Source organism: Tubulanus polymorphus, chromosome 7 (genome assembly GCF_964204645.1).
Source record: "Tubulanus polymorphus chromosome 7, tnTubPoly1.2, whole genome shotgun sequence".
NCBI lineage: Eukaryota > Metazoa > Nemertea > Palaeonemertea > Tubulaniformes > Tubulanidae > Tubulanus > Tubulanus polymorphus.
In genome coordinates this window covers 18,775,243-18,793,439 of record NC_134031.1, presented here as the reverse complement: position 1 = coordinate 18,793,439, position 18,197 = coordinate 18,775,243, and the positions used below count along the sequence as shown (strand labels likewise).

Sequence of the window (18,197 nt, the reverse complement as noted above, 5' to 3'; positions counted from 1 at the left end):
TAGAAAACTGGACAAACACTCGAGATGGCCAAATATAATCAACATGCATTCACTAGAATAAGCCAACATGTGGGTAAAAGTATGTTTGTTCTTAATTGTGTTTACACCCGGGCAACAACAAGCCACAACAACCAGCCACGCTGCCAAGCGTGGACTTTTTCCCGAAATGTCTATGTCTTGTTGTCATTGTGGAGTATAGTGGTATAGCAGGAGAGCCGGGATGTATTGAAGTTGTGGGTCAAGAGCTATCGGCGTCTGAATAGGAATAAAGCCAACGCATAGACAAATTTATTTATTCAGAAGACATTAGAATTTCAGTTAACAATGTCCTGAAATCCAAGTTGAAAACATGACATTCAATGACTTAATGGAACTGTTGTGTATGTGCTTATATATATAATGTATACAGATTTCGCCGCCGCCCCCCCCCCCAATTCCCCCCCCCCCCCCGATCAAAATCTCAGCTTGAGAGGGTTAAATATCAATTCTTCATTTCTTCGGAATTCGCTTCGTGGCAATAAAACCGAACCGATCAAATAGAATTAACAACCGGTTTAGGTCGGGTTTTTCAATGATTTGACTTTTGGATTACCGCAAGCCGAGAGCGTGTGCGCGATAATATCATATATTCATATACAGACGTTATATATCTTTGTATGTTTGTACTTCGTATATGAACGATGACAGTGGCCACATTCCAAAAATCAAGTAAACACCGAGACGACTAGAATCGATCGACAGTCGGGCGATAAAACCACCAATTCCTTTATGTCTCTATCCCCCTGATGTGTATAGTGTCAATATTGTCTGCGTTGTATAGGACATTTTTATGCCTCGTACTCCGGATCGGAGTAATTCGTTTGTGACGAATTTATTCCGGTCTAATCTTTGCTCATATATTATAAGTATTCCAGAAGCTTTGTTCGATAGAATTCCGACGGTCTGAGTATGAGATATGTGAATAACTATTTATGATGTTTTTTTTTTATATCGGTTTTCGGCGTCTATGATTAGTATACGTGCATACATACATATACAATGGATTAGGGTGGGGTCCCTCTCCTCCTTCTCTCCCTCACCCTTTCCCTCCCTCTCTCCTCGCTCCCTCCCTCCTCCCTCTCTCACAATATGCCGTCATACAGCACTTGTCTACTAAAAAATAACTGAACTATCGTCCTTTGTGTAAGGATTCGTTGACATCTGTAACAACAAGATACAAAACAGTTGGTTATGAGACGCTCGTCTGCTGTCTGACAGACATTGTCTGTGAACTACACAGTCAGTGTCTTGTCAAGTATAATTTTCCGTAGCTCGAGGGATCGAAACGTAAGGATTGCTATTTATAGATCCGCGACATTTTTTTTTTATTAATGGGAACTATTGTCCGTTAAAGAGTTGACAGGGGCCTGCTCTCACCCTGCTCTTATTCTGCCTTTTAAAGCCTTCTCGGGTTTTGAGTTAGTTGTTCGCGCTCAGCAGGACTCCTCAACTTGAAGACTTCGAGCTGAAGACTATTGGCTATTCATTGATTTGTTCTTGAAGTCTGCCACATGTACTCATACACAAGTTCAAACCTTCAGACGAAGCCTGACAGTTTTGTGAATATAGCGATAATGGTCATGTTCCCTGGACTCTGCAGTTTTGTAGGTTTAACTTGACTCTGAACCCAGTTTCCACAGTTATGTGGGTTTAATTTGAATCTGGATCCAGTTTCCCAGTTGTGTGGATTTGATTTGACTCAATTCCACAGTTGCGGTGTCAAAATTAGCTGCAATCAGTTGGATACCTACCATAAAACACCTGAACCAGGAAAGGAGAGAATCAGTGTTTAATACTGTTATTATTGGGTAACAATTTGAGGAAAACGTTTTTCCTGTAAATGACGCCTATATATGAAATATGTGAGGAGGGGCGAGGAATAAGCGTTACTAATTACTCTCAATAAAAACACATGTATATAGAGACCTGGGTTTATATCACTGATGTACTGGTAAGCTACATATATAATGTATAATTATACGTAGCCCGGAGTTCTGTGATAATTATCTGATAATAAACGATTTCCTCATTAACAGCATTTATTCGTCTATTGTACGGGTGAAAACTATTCCGTATTAAACGCCCGAATTTATCGTCGACAAAAGACCGGAAAAAGAGCACGGTTTATTCCGCGGTTGTTTCTTGTTCGTTTATCTCGAAGATTAACGTCTTTTTCTCGGTAGCGAATATAAAAATATTATTGTTGTTATTAATAAATGGCTGATTTCCGGGAGACCCCTCGCCGTGTGAGTGGCTCCACTCGCGCGTACGCGGGAGTGGTCTGAGTGGTTTGTATATAAAAGACTGATTTGTCATCGGATGATTAAGAACCGTCGAAAAAAATGGTCCGTCATTATTCGAAAAAAAGTTTTCTGATTTCGTCTTTTAATCTGAGGTTTGGTCGTAAAAGGTTTTTGATGTTGTGGTTTGTATTGTATCTAATTCTACCGGAAAATTTGGGTTTTATTCGTAAATTTGTCCTTAATGAAATCCAAAATTGGCGTCTTAATCGTAGGTTGAGTCGTAATAGGTTTTTAACGTTGCGGTTTGTATTGTAATCTATTTTTCTACAAAAATTGAGTTGGGAAATTATTGTCTGAATCGAAATGAAACTTGGAAACTCCTGGTCGTTGCCATGCTTGATTTGAATAGAGTGGAACCTCGTTATAACAAACATGAATGATTGGTTGTATTCAGGGCGCGGGTTCCACAGTTCGGTGGGTAAACTCCCCATGCTTATACTCTCTCGCCCTCTTCCTTACCCTTTTCGGGACTTGACCCTAGGCCCCCTGCACTCAAGCCCTACATGCTAACCGCTAGACCACCGAGCCATGGTGATTGACCTAGTTGGAAAGTTTACAGATTTTCTGGTCTCCTTGGTCCAGTTCCACAGTTCTGAGTTTAGATTTGACCCTGGGTTAAAACATTGAAAATGAACTAACTTTAACTCGGAGTTAACTCTAACTCACAACTGTGGAACTGTGTCCTGAAGTTTGTTGTAACAAGCTTCCGCTGTATACAGGTATTTTATACCCTACATCAACTCAAACCAATTTTTTCTCAGTAATCATATAAAGTTGGAAAAGGTTTCAAACGAGGTTTTTATGTTAATAAATGTAAATGTTGGACAGGGAATTTATGTTCACATTGCTGCTGCTGCTGCTGCTGCTGCTGCTGCTGCTGCTGCTGCTGCTGCTACTGCTATGGAGAAGTTATTAATTTTTATCGCCTGCCGAGAGACTGAAATGGTGCTGCCTGCCATAATCCTGTGTGTCTTGTTACGTTGCTATGGACGTCGTTGCGTGACGACCGCTGTCTGTCACAACCGGAGATCTCTGTTTCGCCTCCATTTGTTTAACAGTCGCATAAATAATTACATCACGAGTCCCTGTAAAAAAAGAACCGATTGCACAGTTTGATTGCGGTACCCAGTGACAGGTACTCCAGTACTACACTTGTTTGCAGCACTGTTTATTCTGTGCAAAGAGATAAAAATATCAAGGGCTGTAAACAGGATTTCTGGCGCTGATAACTGATAAGTTGTTACTGCCGGATACCTGGATAAAATCAGTATTTCTCATTGAGAGATGTTGGTTATCTTTTGTCCCTGCTTTTATAGCAGTTAACTCTCAGGGGAGAGTAGAGTATAGCAAATCAGTTTAGGGCCAGCAGTCAGTGCTACACAGTTGTGTGAGCGTAGACCCAGTTTCACAGGTTGTGTAGGTTTGATTTGTCTCTGGACACAGTTCCACCATTGTATGGGTTTAATTTGTCATTCCACAGTTGTGTGGGTTTAATCTGACCGTGGATCCAGTTCCATAGTTTTGTTCCACGTTGATTCCAGCATGTTTTTCTGTCATCTCTATAAAAGGAAGCTGATATGTCTGTTTTTTCTCTAGAATGACTGGTATTTTTGCTGCCTGTCTCTACTCTCTACCCTCTGTGTTCATTCACCTGGTCATTGATCTATTGACTTCTATTCGCTTGTATTGACAGACTTTGCCATTTTCTATCGTTGTATAAATCATGCATTTCCTTCACCTGACACCGATCTCGCGACAGCGCTCTTTACCGCAGTCGCCAAGACGTGCGCGATGATCAATTTACCGTGATACACCGCACCGAGAGCGAACGCGTGGAGTAGCGGAGACCGCACCATAGTGAACTACTGCATCACCAATAATCTATACAACTCTACATAACAAATGCATCATGCTCAGGTGTTCTTACTCTGTGTCACCTCTCTTCGCCTACCTCTCATATCCTCACACTGCCTCAACTCCCTCCCTTCTCTCATCTCTCCATATCTACCTTCTCCAATTTTTTCTCTTTCTCCCTTACGTTCTCTTCTGAATCCCTCAGCCCATCTGCCTTTGCTCTGCTCTCTCCCTCCTCTATCTCACTCCGGTATCGTCTCTTTACCTTACCTTATCTCCACACTATAATATCCCTCCCTCTCAGTACTCAGTGAGTCATACCTGCTATAACCGTTGATGAGCTTCAGGCTATGTCTGTCGTTCTAAGCTATTGTTATCGGTTGTCATAGAGCATTGTTTCTTAGATTATATCCATATGTATTAAGAGTAGTTGAAATCATGGTTAGTTAGAAAGTCCAAGAGCCAGTTTTATAGGCGTTAGAAGTTTTAGCTTCCCTGGGTTTGAGTTTAGTGTTTTAGTTCTAGGCACGTGGTTTTGTAAGGTTAACAAGTTCGTGTTGATGGTCCTGAAATGGTTTCATCAGTTGCGTTCAGGGTCGATTTCATATCAAGTAACATTCAATCGATTATGTAGAAATATGGAATATGAATTTAATTGTATATGTGACAGTGTTAGGTCAATCAACAACTATCGCCAGCTATTACCAAGGTAACTCTCTCTCTCTCCCTCCCTCTCTCTCTCTCTCTCTCTCTCTCTCTCTCTCTCTCTCTCTCTCTCTCTCTCTCTCTCTCTCTCTCTCTCTCTCTCTCTCTCTCTCTCTCTCCTCCCTCCCTCCCTCCCTCCCTCCCTCCCTCCCTCCCTCCCTCTCTCCCTCCCTCCCTCTCTCTTCTCTCTCTCTCTCTCTCTCTCTCTCTCTCTCTCTCTCTCTCTCTCTCTCTCTCTCTCTCTCTCTCTCTCTCTCTCTCTCTCTCTCTCTCTCTCTCTCCCTGACGCACGACTGAGCGAATATTGGCTTCTTACAGCAAATATTAGCATTGATCTTATAGAGATTATAATCACTGGATTATAAACAGGCTGAGAATACTTCAACAATAGTCCTACGAAATCCGAATCAGTTGTTTTAAGCGCTGATTGGTTTAAGTGTGCTCAACCTCCAGTTGACACAACCAGATCCTGGACTCAGTTCCAAAATGTGGGTGATTTTTTTCCGAATTAGTTCTGATTACATGTATATAGGTATCTGGTTATAAGGAAGAGATTTTCAGAACCACTAAAATTCTTTGTTACATTACATGGTCCACTACATTATCAAGAATCATTGATTGTTATGATGAATTGTCTCTCGTGCCCTGGACACAGTCTTGGCTTAGAAAAAAAGTTCATTTTGGTTCGGAAGCAATCTTTAACTTTAACTGAGGTATAGTACAGTGAGGGCTTTCATTTAAGACCAGTCTGATCATCTATAGTTCTACGGGTCTTAGATTTAAAGCCACCTTTGAACTATAATGATGACTGTATCTGGGCCCTGAATCTATCCTGCACTCACTATATTTCTGCCATGAATGTCAGTTTGAGTTACATCGCCATCGGTAAAGCATCCATCCTGAGTCCCCATCAATATAGCTGCAGGGATTCAAAGCGTTTTTATAGTATTTAAAAATTTCAGCTTGTATTACAACCCAGTCTTTGTTGCCTGTATACAATTCATAAGGACAAACAATGTCTCCATTAGACTAATGTTGATTTATGAAAATTTGAATTTGATATGAGAGGTTTTTGTTGTGACGGGTTGAAGGGGTCTCTTGTTACCCCCGGTTCAGTTCGAGATTCATGAATTATTGATGCTTTTGTAGTCGAGCTCTGTTCGTTTATTTGCCAATAATCTAAATATACAAATTACCTGACAAAAACATTTCAGAAATGTCCTTCCTGTTTATGGTACATAAAACGACGAGCCCGTGCTACATCAGCTATCCCACCAGATGGCGCGTGTGACAGTGGGACAATTTAATCAAAATTTAGTTAATTTTCTAATAACTAGAATATATACTAGATTTTTAGCCTCCCCTTAAAGAATTTGAGAAATTAAGGATAGATTGCAATTGGACCTTAGAAGAAATAGGTGTCCTAATACACACTAGCGACACCTGGTGGATCCTTGCTCGCCAGAGTCGACTGCGGAGTCGTATTTACAGTTGAAATTTGGATCAATAATAATTTGCTCAGAAGAAATACGTAATCTTGTCTAACTGTGTCGTTGAGGCGGGAAACGTATCTTTGTTGAGATCTATGTTTTTCATACGTTCGCTTGGCATAATTGTGACGCGTGTGAAAATGAAAATTCATTCATTATAAAGGAGTAAAGATCGATAATAAGTATCACGGTATACCTGGGTATATTTAAGACAAGGGTCTATGGTAGACGGCACCTGTGTAAATGCTATGATGTCCAGCTGAAGAGTAAATTTGTTGAATAGCTATATGGCTCATAGTGTAAACAATAGGTCTCTCAATAGTAAGTAAGCTCTGGATCAGTTAGTCAATATTTGAAATCCTGTGAATGCTCTGAAGCTGTTGTTCGTGGAATTAGCTGCAGATATTAATTAAGTTTGCTCAGATATTATAGTGCATTTCATGCCAGTTTTGTAAACAGAGGGATGGAGTGGGGCACTGGGGGTTGTTGTCTTAAACTACAATATAGTCCAATCCAGCATCTAGAAAATGGCTAGCACCAAAAGATTTAATTCTAATCGGTCACTGGACCAGAATGAAATTTAGCTTAGTGTGATTAAAAGGTCATCATAAGCAAGTGCTAGAAGTAATTATTCTGTTTCTTGAACCATGGATATACACTACATGGCCCCAGGAGCTTCAATGAGATATGAAATATATTGCTCCAATATGGATCATTGTTCTTCAACTCCTGGAGATCAGCTGTTGTTTCCCCATTCAGGGCTGTTACATAATAAGCCACATGTTTGTATTGAACTTTATGTAATAAATTCATAAATACCGGCACCACCACCACACCCCCTTCTTACTGTTAGAGTCTTGTTCTCTTATGTAATGAGTCATATGGTTGTGTGTGTGTGTGTGTGTGTCTCAATGACATGTACAAATCCTGAGCTAATATTCAAACATGGCACGACATTGTTTGTCAATCTGCGAGAGGTCTTACCCGCTGCTCGCTAGTTCCGTTCTCTCTTCCTCTCTCGTGTATATATTGACCCACAAGGCTATATTTGTGAACTCAAAGCTACGTTGTTTTTATTCATATATTTATGAAAGATCAGTTGCGATGATATTTCTCAAGACATATGAATAAACGTATTTCTGATAAACAGTGTTATTTTAACCTTTGAGTTGGTCAAATGATTACGACAAGGTTGAAATATGAAGGAATGTTCAGTTGAATGATGATTCGGGGGGGGGGGAGATCATACGTATTATACGTCCATCTTTGTTCTTTTTAATCTCTACCTTCCTGCGCATTGTTCTCATTCTCTTTCTCTCATCTCTCCCTCTCACTGTCTATTCCCTCTATCCACTCTGCTCTTCTATCTCTCCACTGCTCTCCACTCTTTCTCTTTCGCCTCTCTCTAGCCTCTCTGTCTTTTTCCTCACTGTCTCACTTCTCTCGCCCACTCCTCGTTCTCTCCTTGCACTCCCCTCTCTTTTTCCCTATACATCTTATTTCATTATTCGAACAACGAGATGGTTTTAGATGATTTTTACGAGGCTGTTGAGTAGCTGAGAAGTTGTAGTTACGTAATTAGAACTGTGATCAATGAAAACGGTTGTATTTAAAGTGGATATTCTTGTATTATCTCAGATTACGCGTCGGCGACAGATATCATCTTTTCAAAATCCATCTTGAAAGCAACGACAAAATTTTTCATTCATCATATCTTTGAGAGAGCCCGGGGGGAAAAGAGGGGGTGTATGAGGGGAGGGGGCGTCGCAATGACGTTATCCCTTCGATTATTGCTATATGTTTTTTATATCGATTTAAACGTGGCCGGAACTCTTCACGTTGTTAAAACACGGTCGATAGATAGTACTCGATAACTCCTACGCACTGGGATACTGTTGTAGGTGGGTCGTAGGTAAATCCTTTCAGTAGTAAGAACTCTGAAGTCTCAATCAACTCTATTGATAGCACTCTGTGTGTGTGTGGAGCACTGATAGAAAATGTATTGTTTACGATATGAATAAGACCAAAAAAAACGAGTTTCTTCCTTCTGATTCCTACAGAGCGGCACTTGTTCCACAGTTCAGCACCCAGTTCCACAGTTCTAGACACAATTCCAAAATTCAGGAACCAGTTCCACAGTTCTTTCTGGGTCCAGTTCCACAGTTCAGGAACCAGTTCCACAGTTCTGTCTGAATCCAGTTTCACAGTTCTGTCTGGGTCCAGTTCCACAGTTCAGGAACCAGTTCCACAGTTCTGTCTGAATCCAGTTCCACAGTTCTGTCTGGATCCAGTTCCACAGTTCAGGGCCCAGTTCCACAGTTCTGGATCCAGTTCCACAGTTCAGGGCCCAGTTCCACAGTTCTAGACACAATCCCACAGTTCAGGACCCAGTTCCACAGTTCTGTATCAGTTCCACAGTTCTGGATCCAGTTCCACAGTTCGGGATTCAGTTTCTCGGTTAAAGAAAGTTTGACTCCTTTTAGTTCTAACATTCGAAAAAATGATTGTTTCGCTTTATGAAAAAAACTGTCGACTTTCCCAATGAGTTCGATATAACTTACATTGACTGATTTGATATTGGCTGAAGATTATCTCTAGCACATTGACGGATAGGATGTTAACAGGGAAATTGACTGATGAAATTTGACGGTTTTTGACAGTGTGTAAATTGACTGACGGATGGTCAATTGACAGCTTCATAACCTGCGTGTGACGATGATCGATTTATTGAAGACGTGATCATCGCCGGACTTTACGATAAACTTCTATTCATCCATTCCTCACTCATTCTACCCTCATTCGCTTCCTGTACCCTCTCCCTCTAACAACTTCCCTCTCACAGTTGAGCAGAATCTCATCAGTTTCGTGTCAGTTTTTGAGATATTTTCGAACATTCGATATATTTACGTTGATATCATTGATAATTTTATGGCTATGAAGTAAATGATTGGTGCATCACGCAATGATATCTGATGATTGTGACAGCCCTCACGGCTGCTGCTGCTGCTGAGGTCTAATCACTATTGACATGCTATTTCCATTTGTCAAAAGGCCAGTCGTATTCCTTTTACTTCAGTAATTGCTACTCGATGACTGCCTCTTGATTATGCGAGAGTTTAGTCCGATGTGATAGCTGCCCAGTTCCTCCATTTTCTTTCTCAATTCTGACTCTAGGAACCTTTGGTCCCTTATGTAAAACATTGTTGTGAATCCCGCAGTTCAGGACCCAGTTCCGCAGTTCTGTATCAGTTCCACAGTTCAGGACCCAGTTCCACAGTTCCACACCTGACGATGATCTCTAGGGTGAGATCGAAACGTCGTGTCTTTTAAATATTTTAGATTTAATAAATAAATTCTTGTTTTTAAATTCTTTTAATCTGTAAATAGTGGGATTTTATCTTATTGTTGTGAACTCGTTCGAATGGATATAAAAAGTCAAACTCAAACTGTTTTAGATAAAATCTAGGCCTTGATGGTAAAATTGGGCCCGGAACTGAGGAACCAGGTCCTGTCCGAGAACTGGAGTGTCTCGGTTTGGTTTGACACGTATTTTTATATCGAGTTCGGTTTTTCGATATTCTCTTAAATAAGCAACGCACATTTCTGAATATATTCACCTATCTTTACGATTACCATGGCAACTGAGTATCAAAGGTGTAAATCTGTGGGTAGAATTTTGAAATAATAATCGCGGCTTCCGTTCGATACGTCGACAAATCACCAGCAGCTAAAATCAATCGGAATCAAAGTTCACGACGATCGTTGTTGTTTTTGTTGATGTGTGTTTTTACTATTCAGAAGAACGACGTATTTTTTATACGTATATTTATCATGAAGGCCATGGAATGAATAAAGATGGATCATTGAAAGTGTAGATGGTTCTCGAATGAAGTCTTGTTATTTTGGGAAAATTGGCGTCTTTGAAACTCAACTTTTTGATCGTGTTTTAAAATGACGGGACTTCGATAAAAGAGTAGGCTATACGCATTCTATTGCCCTCTCTCCCTGCTCTCTCTCCTCTCCCTCTCTCTCTCTCTTCTCCCTCACTCCCTCTTTCACTCTTCCTGTCAGAATTAAATTAACATGGCATCAATTTTCATCATACAATTAACTATATTTTTTCCCGCGTTGCACAGGTGTTTTTTGTCGATGATCAATGTTTCAAACACATGTTCAAATACTATTCATTACAAATACAATACGTGAGAGGTCGCCAAGTAAACAGTCAATAGTAGACAGTTCATGGTAGTAAGTTAATGCATGGATGGCGTAATCTCGTCATATAGTTTCATTGGGTTTTTTTTGTGAAATCCTCCAGCTACGCAATTTTAAGCTTTATGTACATAGGAATAGAGAGAAATGATCAATTTTTGACCCCTATCCTCCCATGGGCGGGTACGCACTTTTAAAAATGTCTCTCTAGTGTCCTGTGTATATCTGTCTATAGCGACTGTCACTCCAGATTCTGTTTCATTTGGCGTATGTCTATTCCTGAAGCTCCGCTGTTGATATTTCAATGTTTGCAGATGATCCAACGATAATACCGCATAAAGCCAGCTAATTTCATAGGTTGATGCGTTTATAATAGACTAACGCGGGCAATGATAACTTATAGACTGCAATCGGAAACCAGAAATGAGCTAATACGTACCAGCTATATAAAAACATACGTTACAGCTAGCTGTATGCGGTGAATACAACATTACAAAATACCAGTTACTTGTATTACTTCAGTGTGTAATTGTAAACTGCAAAATACTGATTCAATTTATGTATATGCACCTCCTCGAACATTCGATATTTCAAAACCATCTTTCTAATTTTTGATCGTGCATACTGCAAATGTATCCAGAACTTCTTCTGATAATTAAAAATGAATTATAAAAACCAGACAATTTACAAACTGAACATCCATACTTCACATGTCTTCACAACAATGAAAATGAACTGTAAACATGAAAAATTTGACATTTTAGCCCCGATCACACGATCATTTTTGGCCCGGGCCAAATTTGAATTGCAACTGGCACCGGAAATGATCCACTTCGCTTTGTTTGAGCATTGTTTAGTATCGAGTGAATGGTTTGCGTGTGAACGCGCTCTCTAATTAATCCGTACCAATTTGGCCCGGGCCAAATCGTCTCCATGTGATCGCTCGCGGCTTTTATCAGCACACTTCCAACAACCGATGGTCCACACGAGAATGGTGAATAAATAGTGAATGATTGTGAGGGCTGATTCTAGGCTCTTAGATTCGATGATCTAATTCTACAATCAGTTCAATCCTGGTTTTCATAGTCCTGCGTTCGGTCGGTTGCTGTAACGAGTGGCTTTTTCAAAGCGGTTTAAACTAGTGCATAATTTATCGAGACTTCTCGGTTGCGGAAAAAAAATTACCAGATATAGAAACTAGAAACAAGGGTTTCGTTGTAAACGTAACGCGAACTGTTTATAAACCGTCTGATAAAGAAAGAAATCCGTGTTTGTTTGAAACCTCTATAGAAAGAATTCTCTTTTTTAAATTCTGTACAGCGTGATTGCGTATGTGAAAGCCCGTATTGAAACACCTACTCCGACAATACAACCCCGAATAGCGACGACGCTACCGCTCAAGTGAATTGAAAAATAGATTAATTGCTTATTTATGGTCTGAATTTTTTCTACGGGAATTTGCTGAGGATATATATATATATAGAGCTTTGTTCAGAAGAGGTTCAGTTTAGACGCATCTCCATACGTATCATAAACAAGTCCAAACTCTAAACTAATTTATACCTAAAAAACCGTAAGATCAGTTTTGATTTCTTCTATTTTCTAACGGCTTGAAGAAATCGGAACCTCGTTGGTGGTTTTTTAGACGCCTTGTATGTGGAGAGTACTGGGGGCTGTTTCCATTGACTCATCACAATACAAACAAACAATACTAATAAAAACTTATTGAAGCCTAGAGTCTTCTCTACCCTGGCTCTTACAGTATATTACATAGACAGGTCATGTCTGATCTGAAGATCTGTTGTTTCATGTTATTAGCTGCAATACTTACATCACTCAAAGTCTCACAGATTGCTGACCCGAGTGGGTTTTCGAGTACAGCAGTCTATCTTATGAATCGCGATTATAAATATTTGCTTCGTGTATACGGCCATTAGAAAGAGACAAAAAAAACCTATCAGCGATTAATGTTTATGTTTGGGTGCTGGTTTTTAAGAATCACTTGACATTTCTGAATCGAATTCGGATGAATAAATATTCGCAGACGAATAAAAGGCGAAGTCAGTGTACGTAGTTGAGTATTATTGCCGCCAGTGTTTATACTGAAATAATGTCGAACTTTCAGTTTCTGCAGCGTCGCGCGAGTCATTGTTTGTATGTTTGTATATTCAGAAATGGTAAAGGTAACTCTTTGATGAGAGAGAGAGAGTTTTCGGATATGTTTACGCTTGAAATTACCCACGCTAATTGATTTTGATTATATCATACTTATGACACACCGAAAATACAGTGGGTGGAGCGCAACAGGGAAATCGATAGTATTTTCAGAAACGTGTAGGTCGTTGTGTTCTGATGATGCCGCTAACGTGTATTTGAACATACACGTGTATAATTATTTCTCTTGCCAGTCACAGTCACACGGACAATAAAGATAAAGTTCAAAGCAAAATTTATATGACATCCGACAATGAGAAAAAAAAGAGTCTGAAATGTTTAGTAGTTTATTCGACATTTCTACTGATCTTCAGGAATACTGGATTTTGAGGATGACATATGAAGATGAATATATGGAGGATATAGTCGAAACATTTAACTAGCCCAAGGATAGGTTTTGGACTCTTCATTCTTCCCAGCCTAGTGTGTCATAATTGTTTAATGTATGTTATTCCTTGAGTAATCAGTCTGATTACTCTAAGGTTATTTAGGGATCATTCATTTATTACGTACGCATTTTTCTCTTCTTTTTTTCCTTTTTTTCTTTTCTCTTTTGAGGAACCTGTTTTATACAAACTATTCCTTAGTTTCTACAGGCCCCTCCAGGTCTAATTTACTGTATTTTGTATTATGCTTTGTACACTATGCTGTAAATTATATTTGAAAAATAAAGTGTTCAAATCAAATCAAATCAAATCATTAGGGGAGGGGGGAGGGGTCAGTGCAATTGCGTACTGTAATGCTTAATGTATATGAAAAAATGGCCGATTTTGCGTACAGAGGTGGAGGGGGGTTGAAAAATTCAAATTTTATGCGTACGTAATAAATGAATGATCCCTTATGATAAAATACTGAGAATATATTAGAATTAGAAAAGTAAAATAGAGACTTCAGTTCAGTATCTCCTGTGAGTCATTATGTGGAATATATGTCTTAGGTTTCAGCTTTAATAATGCTTAGTAATCTCTTATAGCTTTAGCTTTTTCAACTAGAGAATTTTCGGTCTCAAACTTAGAGTTTGATAGATCTGTTTTTGATGGAAAAATGTCATGTTGAGAAATACTCTGCACTGTTCATCAAGTAATTCCCGAAACGAAAACATGATGTTGACAAAAATATGTTGAAGTAAAGATGTTGTGTTATTCGCGTTGTCAATGGCGACGGTGCTGTAATCGTTGACGACGCCGTTTCTGATGAATGGAATTTCAGATAAGATAATCATCCCGATCGCCGGGCGGAGCTGTAGCACAAAAAAAAATAATAAATCGATTAATTATGAATGATGAAATGAAAGAGGTTTAGAACAGTTTGAACGCTCGGGATCCAGTCCCGGCACGGTGACAAGGATTCACTCATATAATCACTTGAAATTAACTGAAACTTAAACGATGAAGAAATCTTTGTAAAACCTGAGACTGATATTAAGAAATGAACTTCAAACTTGCAGAGAGTCAAATGTAACTCCGATCTATGGAAGTGAAACTTGTGGATAAACTAGGGCTACAGGTCCAAATTCGTTCGCTGAATAACCCTTGTGAGTTAGATTAGTCCATTCTCTTTGTTTAGAAATCAGAAATCAAAGTACCGATATGAATTGGATGACCGGTCCCAAATTACAGAATTTGTTAGTTAGATGAAAAAACATAATTGAAAATTTCGGATCCGGTTCACATTTCTAAATGTTTCTGGCCTCGAGACAAGAACTGGGTCCAGAACTCGTTAAGATAAAGTCTTCGTTTTGTTTTTTAAGCGATTTACAATTTCCGTTGCTTTCATAAAAGTTAAGTATCTGAGCTACGATCACTGGGTACAATATGTTCAAATATTTATCAACATCTCCACTGCGGAATCAGATCTATTACTGTAGCGCCTTTTGAAATAATAGTACAACATTTATCAAACATTTACAAACAAGGCCGCAGTAGTTGTTTTTGGAGCCGCTGGATGTGAGATTTTTTATCGCGTTTTTATCGTCTGAATGGCCTGAAAATGTTATCATAGCGTAATCAACAGGATAAAACCCGATAAATTGAAGGTCTAGTTTTAAAGGTTACCAACCTACTCGGAGACACAGTTAATCTAAAGAGTTGTTTACGTTCGGATGCGTTTGTTAGATGTTGTTAATTGTAATTGATTTAGACAAGAGTTCGCTGATTTCTAAATGTGCCTCGGTCTATTTATAGCGATGAACTATAAGGTGTTGCGAAATAAATGAAAAAAAGTGAACTAGTTTCTTTGCTTATGAAGGATCAATGCACAGTAAATCAATGCTTTCGGTCAACGCTTTAAATATGGATACATTTTACTGAACTTCTGGATGCTGTTAAGATTTGCCACTGAGTATTTTTTTTGGGAGTAAATTATGAGTATTCATAGTATGAGCAGTATCAACCATTTTGATGAAATAAAAGGGGGCAAGCCGGCAAATTCTCAACCCCCTCTCAAACACTCATCGGACTAGGTGAAATATTCCCTGTAAAGCATTTTAAAAGTTAGAGTCATGAACAGTTCGTGATGTTCAGTTCATGAACTCTGATGCGATGGAGGAAGATCAATGATATAGCGTGACTGGGAGAGAGACAGGAGGGAGAGAGAAGAGAGAGAGAGGAGAGAGAGTAACTGTATCGTTCTATTGTCCACCTCACCGGAAAACAATCACCGGAAATCAAATGACACATGAACGAAACACAATTAGCAAAACGTTGAAATTTGAGAACGGAGGCATATGTCAAACGGGTGTATCGTCACGCAGGAGACAGATACTGACGAGGAGGACATGTATGAGGCAGACACTGACGAGGAAGACTCGTTCTCGTTGTGACTCAATGTCGCATGCAGTTCCGTTATGTTCTATTAGCCTTGTTTATATACACATGGCGAACTCACACATCTTGCGTTTCATTTGATTAATTAGATACATTCCTCATTTATCCGGATGTCTTTTGTTCCTCGGCGCTATCAGTCCGCTCCTCTCTACTCTCACCTGAGCAGTTAATGTGAGTCACAGGACAGGAAGATGTGTGCAATTAAACATCATGACATATTCAATGATCCAGACAGCCTGCCATCTCTGACACGAGCCCAGCAGCCCGGCATTTCTGACACAAGCCCAGCAGCCCGGCATTTCTGACACAAGCCCAGCAGCCTGGCATTTCTGACACGAGCCCAGCTGCCCATTATCCCTAACATGAGCCCAGCTGCCCTGTACCAAAGTCCTGTACCAAATCTATAATACCATTAACTGATAGAAAATACCTGTTTTATTGTAATATCCGTTTAATATTCTTCATCTTCTTCAAGTTTTAGATATTGTTTATTCTATTCTGTTTTTACAGCACAATGTAGGACCGCGCTCGGCATGCAGAGTCATGAGATTCCCGATGAGGCGATCACGTCGAGTAGTTCGTACGATGACGCCAGTGTTGGTCCATCTAACGCAAGGTAAGCATCGAGTTAATCTGTAGTTGTCCGATTGTCAGTTGTTTCGGGGACTAAGGTGTCTTAAATCTTTATTCAGGCCCACGGCCAGGATTTTCCGAGGGTCGATCCAATCCTAGTCAAAAGAGCAATTTTGTGCGGGGTTATTACCAAAATTGCAAAAAGTGAGCCACTTGTTATGTGCCTTTATTGAACAAAAAGCCCAGTGCTTTTTCCTAAGTAAAATTCACACAAGCGAAGAAAAGCACTTTTAAGGCACTGTTGGGTTTCCTGAGGTGTAGCTGTTGGGTTTCCTGAGGTGTAGCTGTTGGGTTTCCAGATGTAGCTGTTGGGTTTCCTGAGGTATAGCTGTTGGGTTTCCTGAGGTGTAGCTGATGGGTTTCCTGAGGTGTAGCTGTTGGGTTTCCTGAGGTGTAGCTGTTGGGTTTCCTGAGGTGTAGCTGTTGGGTTTTTGCGGGATATGCGGATATTGGTTTTTTCGGGGTTTAGATGTTCAGTGTCTCAGGGGTTTAGATGTTCAGTTTCTCTGAGGTGCAGTGTTGGTATAGTAGTTGTAGTAATGCCCTGTTAGATAGTGATTTAATACCTACAGCGAGTACTCGACGAACACCGGTATAAAACGTTCTCCTCCGAACGAGCTTACAGCGATGGATGGAAAAATCGATGTTCATTTTATCTGTACACAGCTCACCGAGTTGTTAATGATCCATTATTGACTGAACGAACACATCTCATAATTGTACACGACCTTGAACTTCACGGCGCTCAGGAGCTCGGTCGTAAGCGTAAGCCTCTACTGATTTAGCCGGAGTTCATTATCGTTAGGATTTCGTGGAAATATGGAAATTTCCGGTTTATGAAAGAATATGATCGTCGAACCGGGCAAGCGAGATTTTAGTGATAACTTCGAGAAATTTGAATCGCTCGTTCGTAAAGATGTAGTGGAGATAAAACTCTGGAATTCCAACTGGAAACCGATGTTTCAGAGATCGGTATTTGATGCCGCGCTGCCATTAGACCCGAGTCGATAGCTTTAGATTGATAGCGATAATATTGATGAGAACGTCACGGTTTTTACGACATTTACAGCATTTATTTTCCGACTACAAAATTGAAGCTTTCGTCGTAATGTTGTCAATTTTGGTCGTTTTTCTCAATTTTTTTAATATAAACTAACGGTGGAATTGGATTCTAGGCTGAGAGAGAAGGGAGTGTTTTACGGGAGCATTATTACTCACAGACTTACTACAAACTATCTAAATTTTTACGACGCAATTTTGATATTTCGTAGTCAAATTATTCAGCCTTGCCTTTTAGACGGGCTATCTATATTCTGCGCGCCAGGGTTGCCGGTATTTTGATGTATATTTGCAGCTTGTTGATCCATTGTGTTCAGTTCAAATCGTAAATTAATTTTCCTGAATGAATATTCTCAGTAGAGTGTATGTTTCAGTCCCACTGAACCACTCCTCTCTCTCTCTGAGTCTCGTACTACTCTGCTTCTCTCCTGGGTAGCGAGTAGATGTGAAAATGAATAATTCGAAACAACTGTTGAATTGCAATGATGCGTAGAGTGAGTGTTATTACGCTCTAAATACTGTAGAACCTGTTTGCATCACAGCAATATTACATATCGCTGTATTTCTGTCTGCTAAAATGTGATAAACTCTGCCTGGTTCAGCACATAATTTCGAGTGATGTTGAAAAGGTTACTTCGTTACAAGAGCCAGATCAACCCTCAACTATGGCACTGGATCCAGGATATAGTTTCACAAAAAATGTTTTGCAATTGATGTTTTAACTGTTATAAGCTAAAATCCTTTGATGAAGCTTGACATATAGTTAAATTAAACCCAGGGACTGGGCTGACTGATTGAAGAGGGGACTACAGAGATGGTGAGCGGACTGGACAGACTGTGAATGGACTAGAGGTACGGTGAAC

The 18,197-nt window shown here is 39.8% G+C and overlaps 1 protein-coding gene across 2 annotated transcripts in view; it reads left to right on the top strand.

Annotated features, from left to right (window-relative positions):
* The window catches only part of LOC141908027 (discoidin domain-containing receptor 2-like), a 94,184-nt gene that overhangs the window by 41,921 nt on the left and 34,066 nt on the right, over positions 1–18,197 (top strand). For both annotated transcript variants that reach the window (XM_074797806.1, XM_074797807.1), the window contains exon 4: positions 16,153–16,258. In XM_074797806.1, coding sequence (XP_074653907.1) covers positions 16,153–16,258 — 106 coding nt within the window. The remainder of the gene's footprint in view (positions 1–16,152; positions 16,259–18,197) is intronic.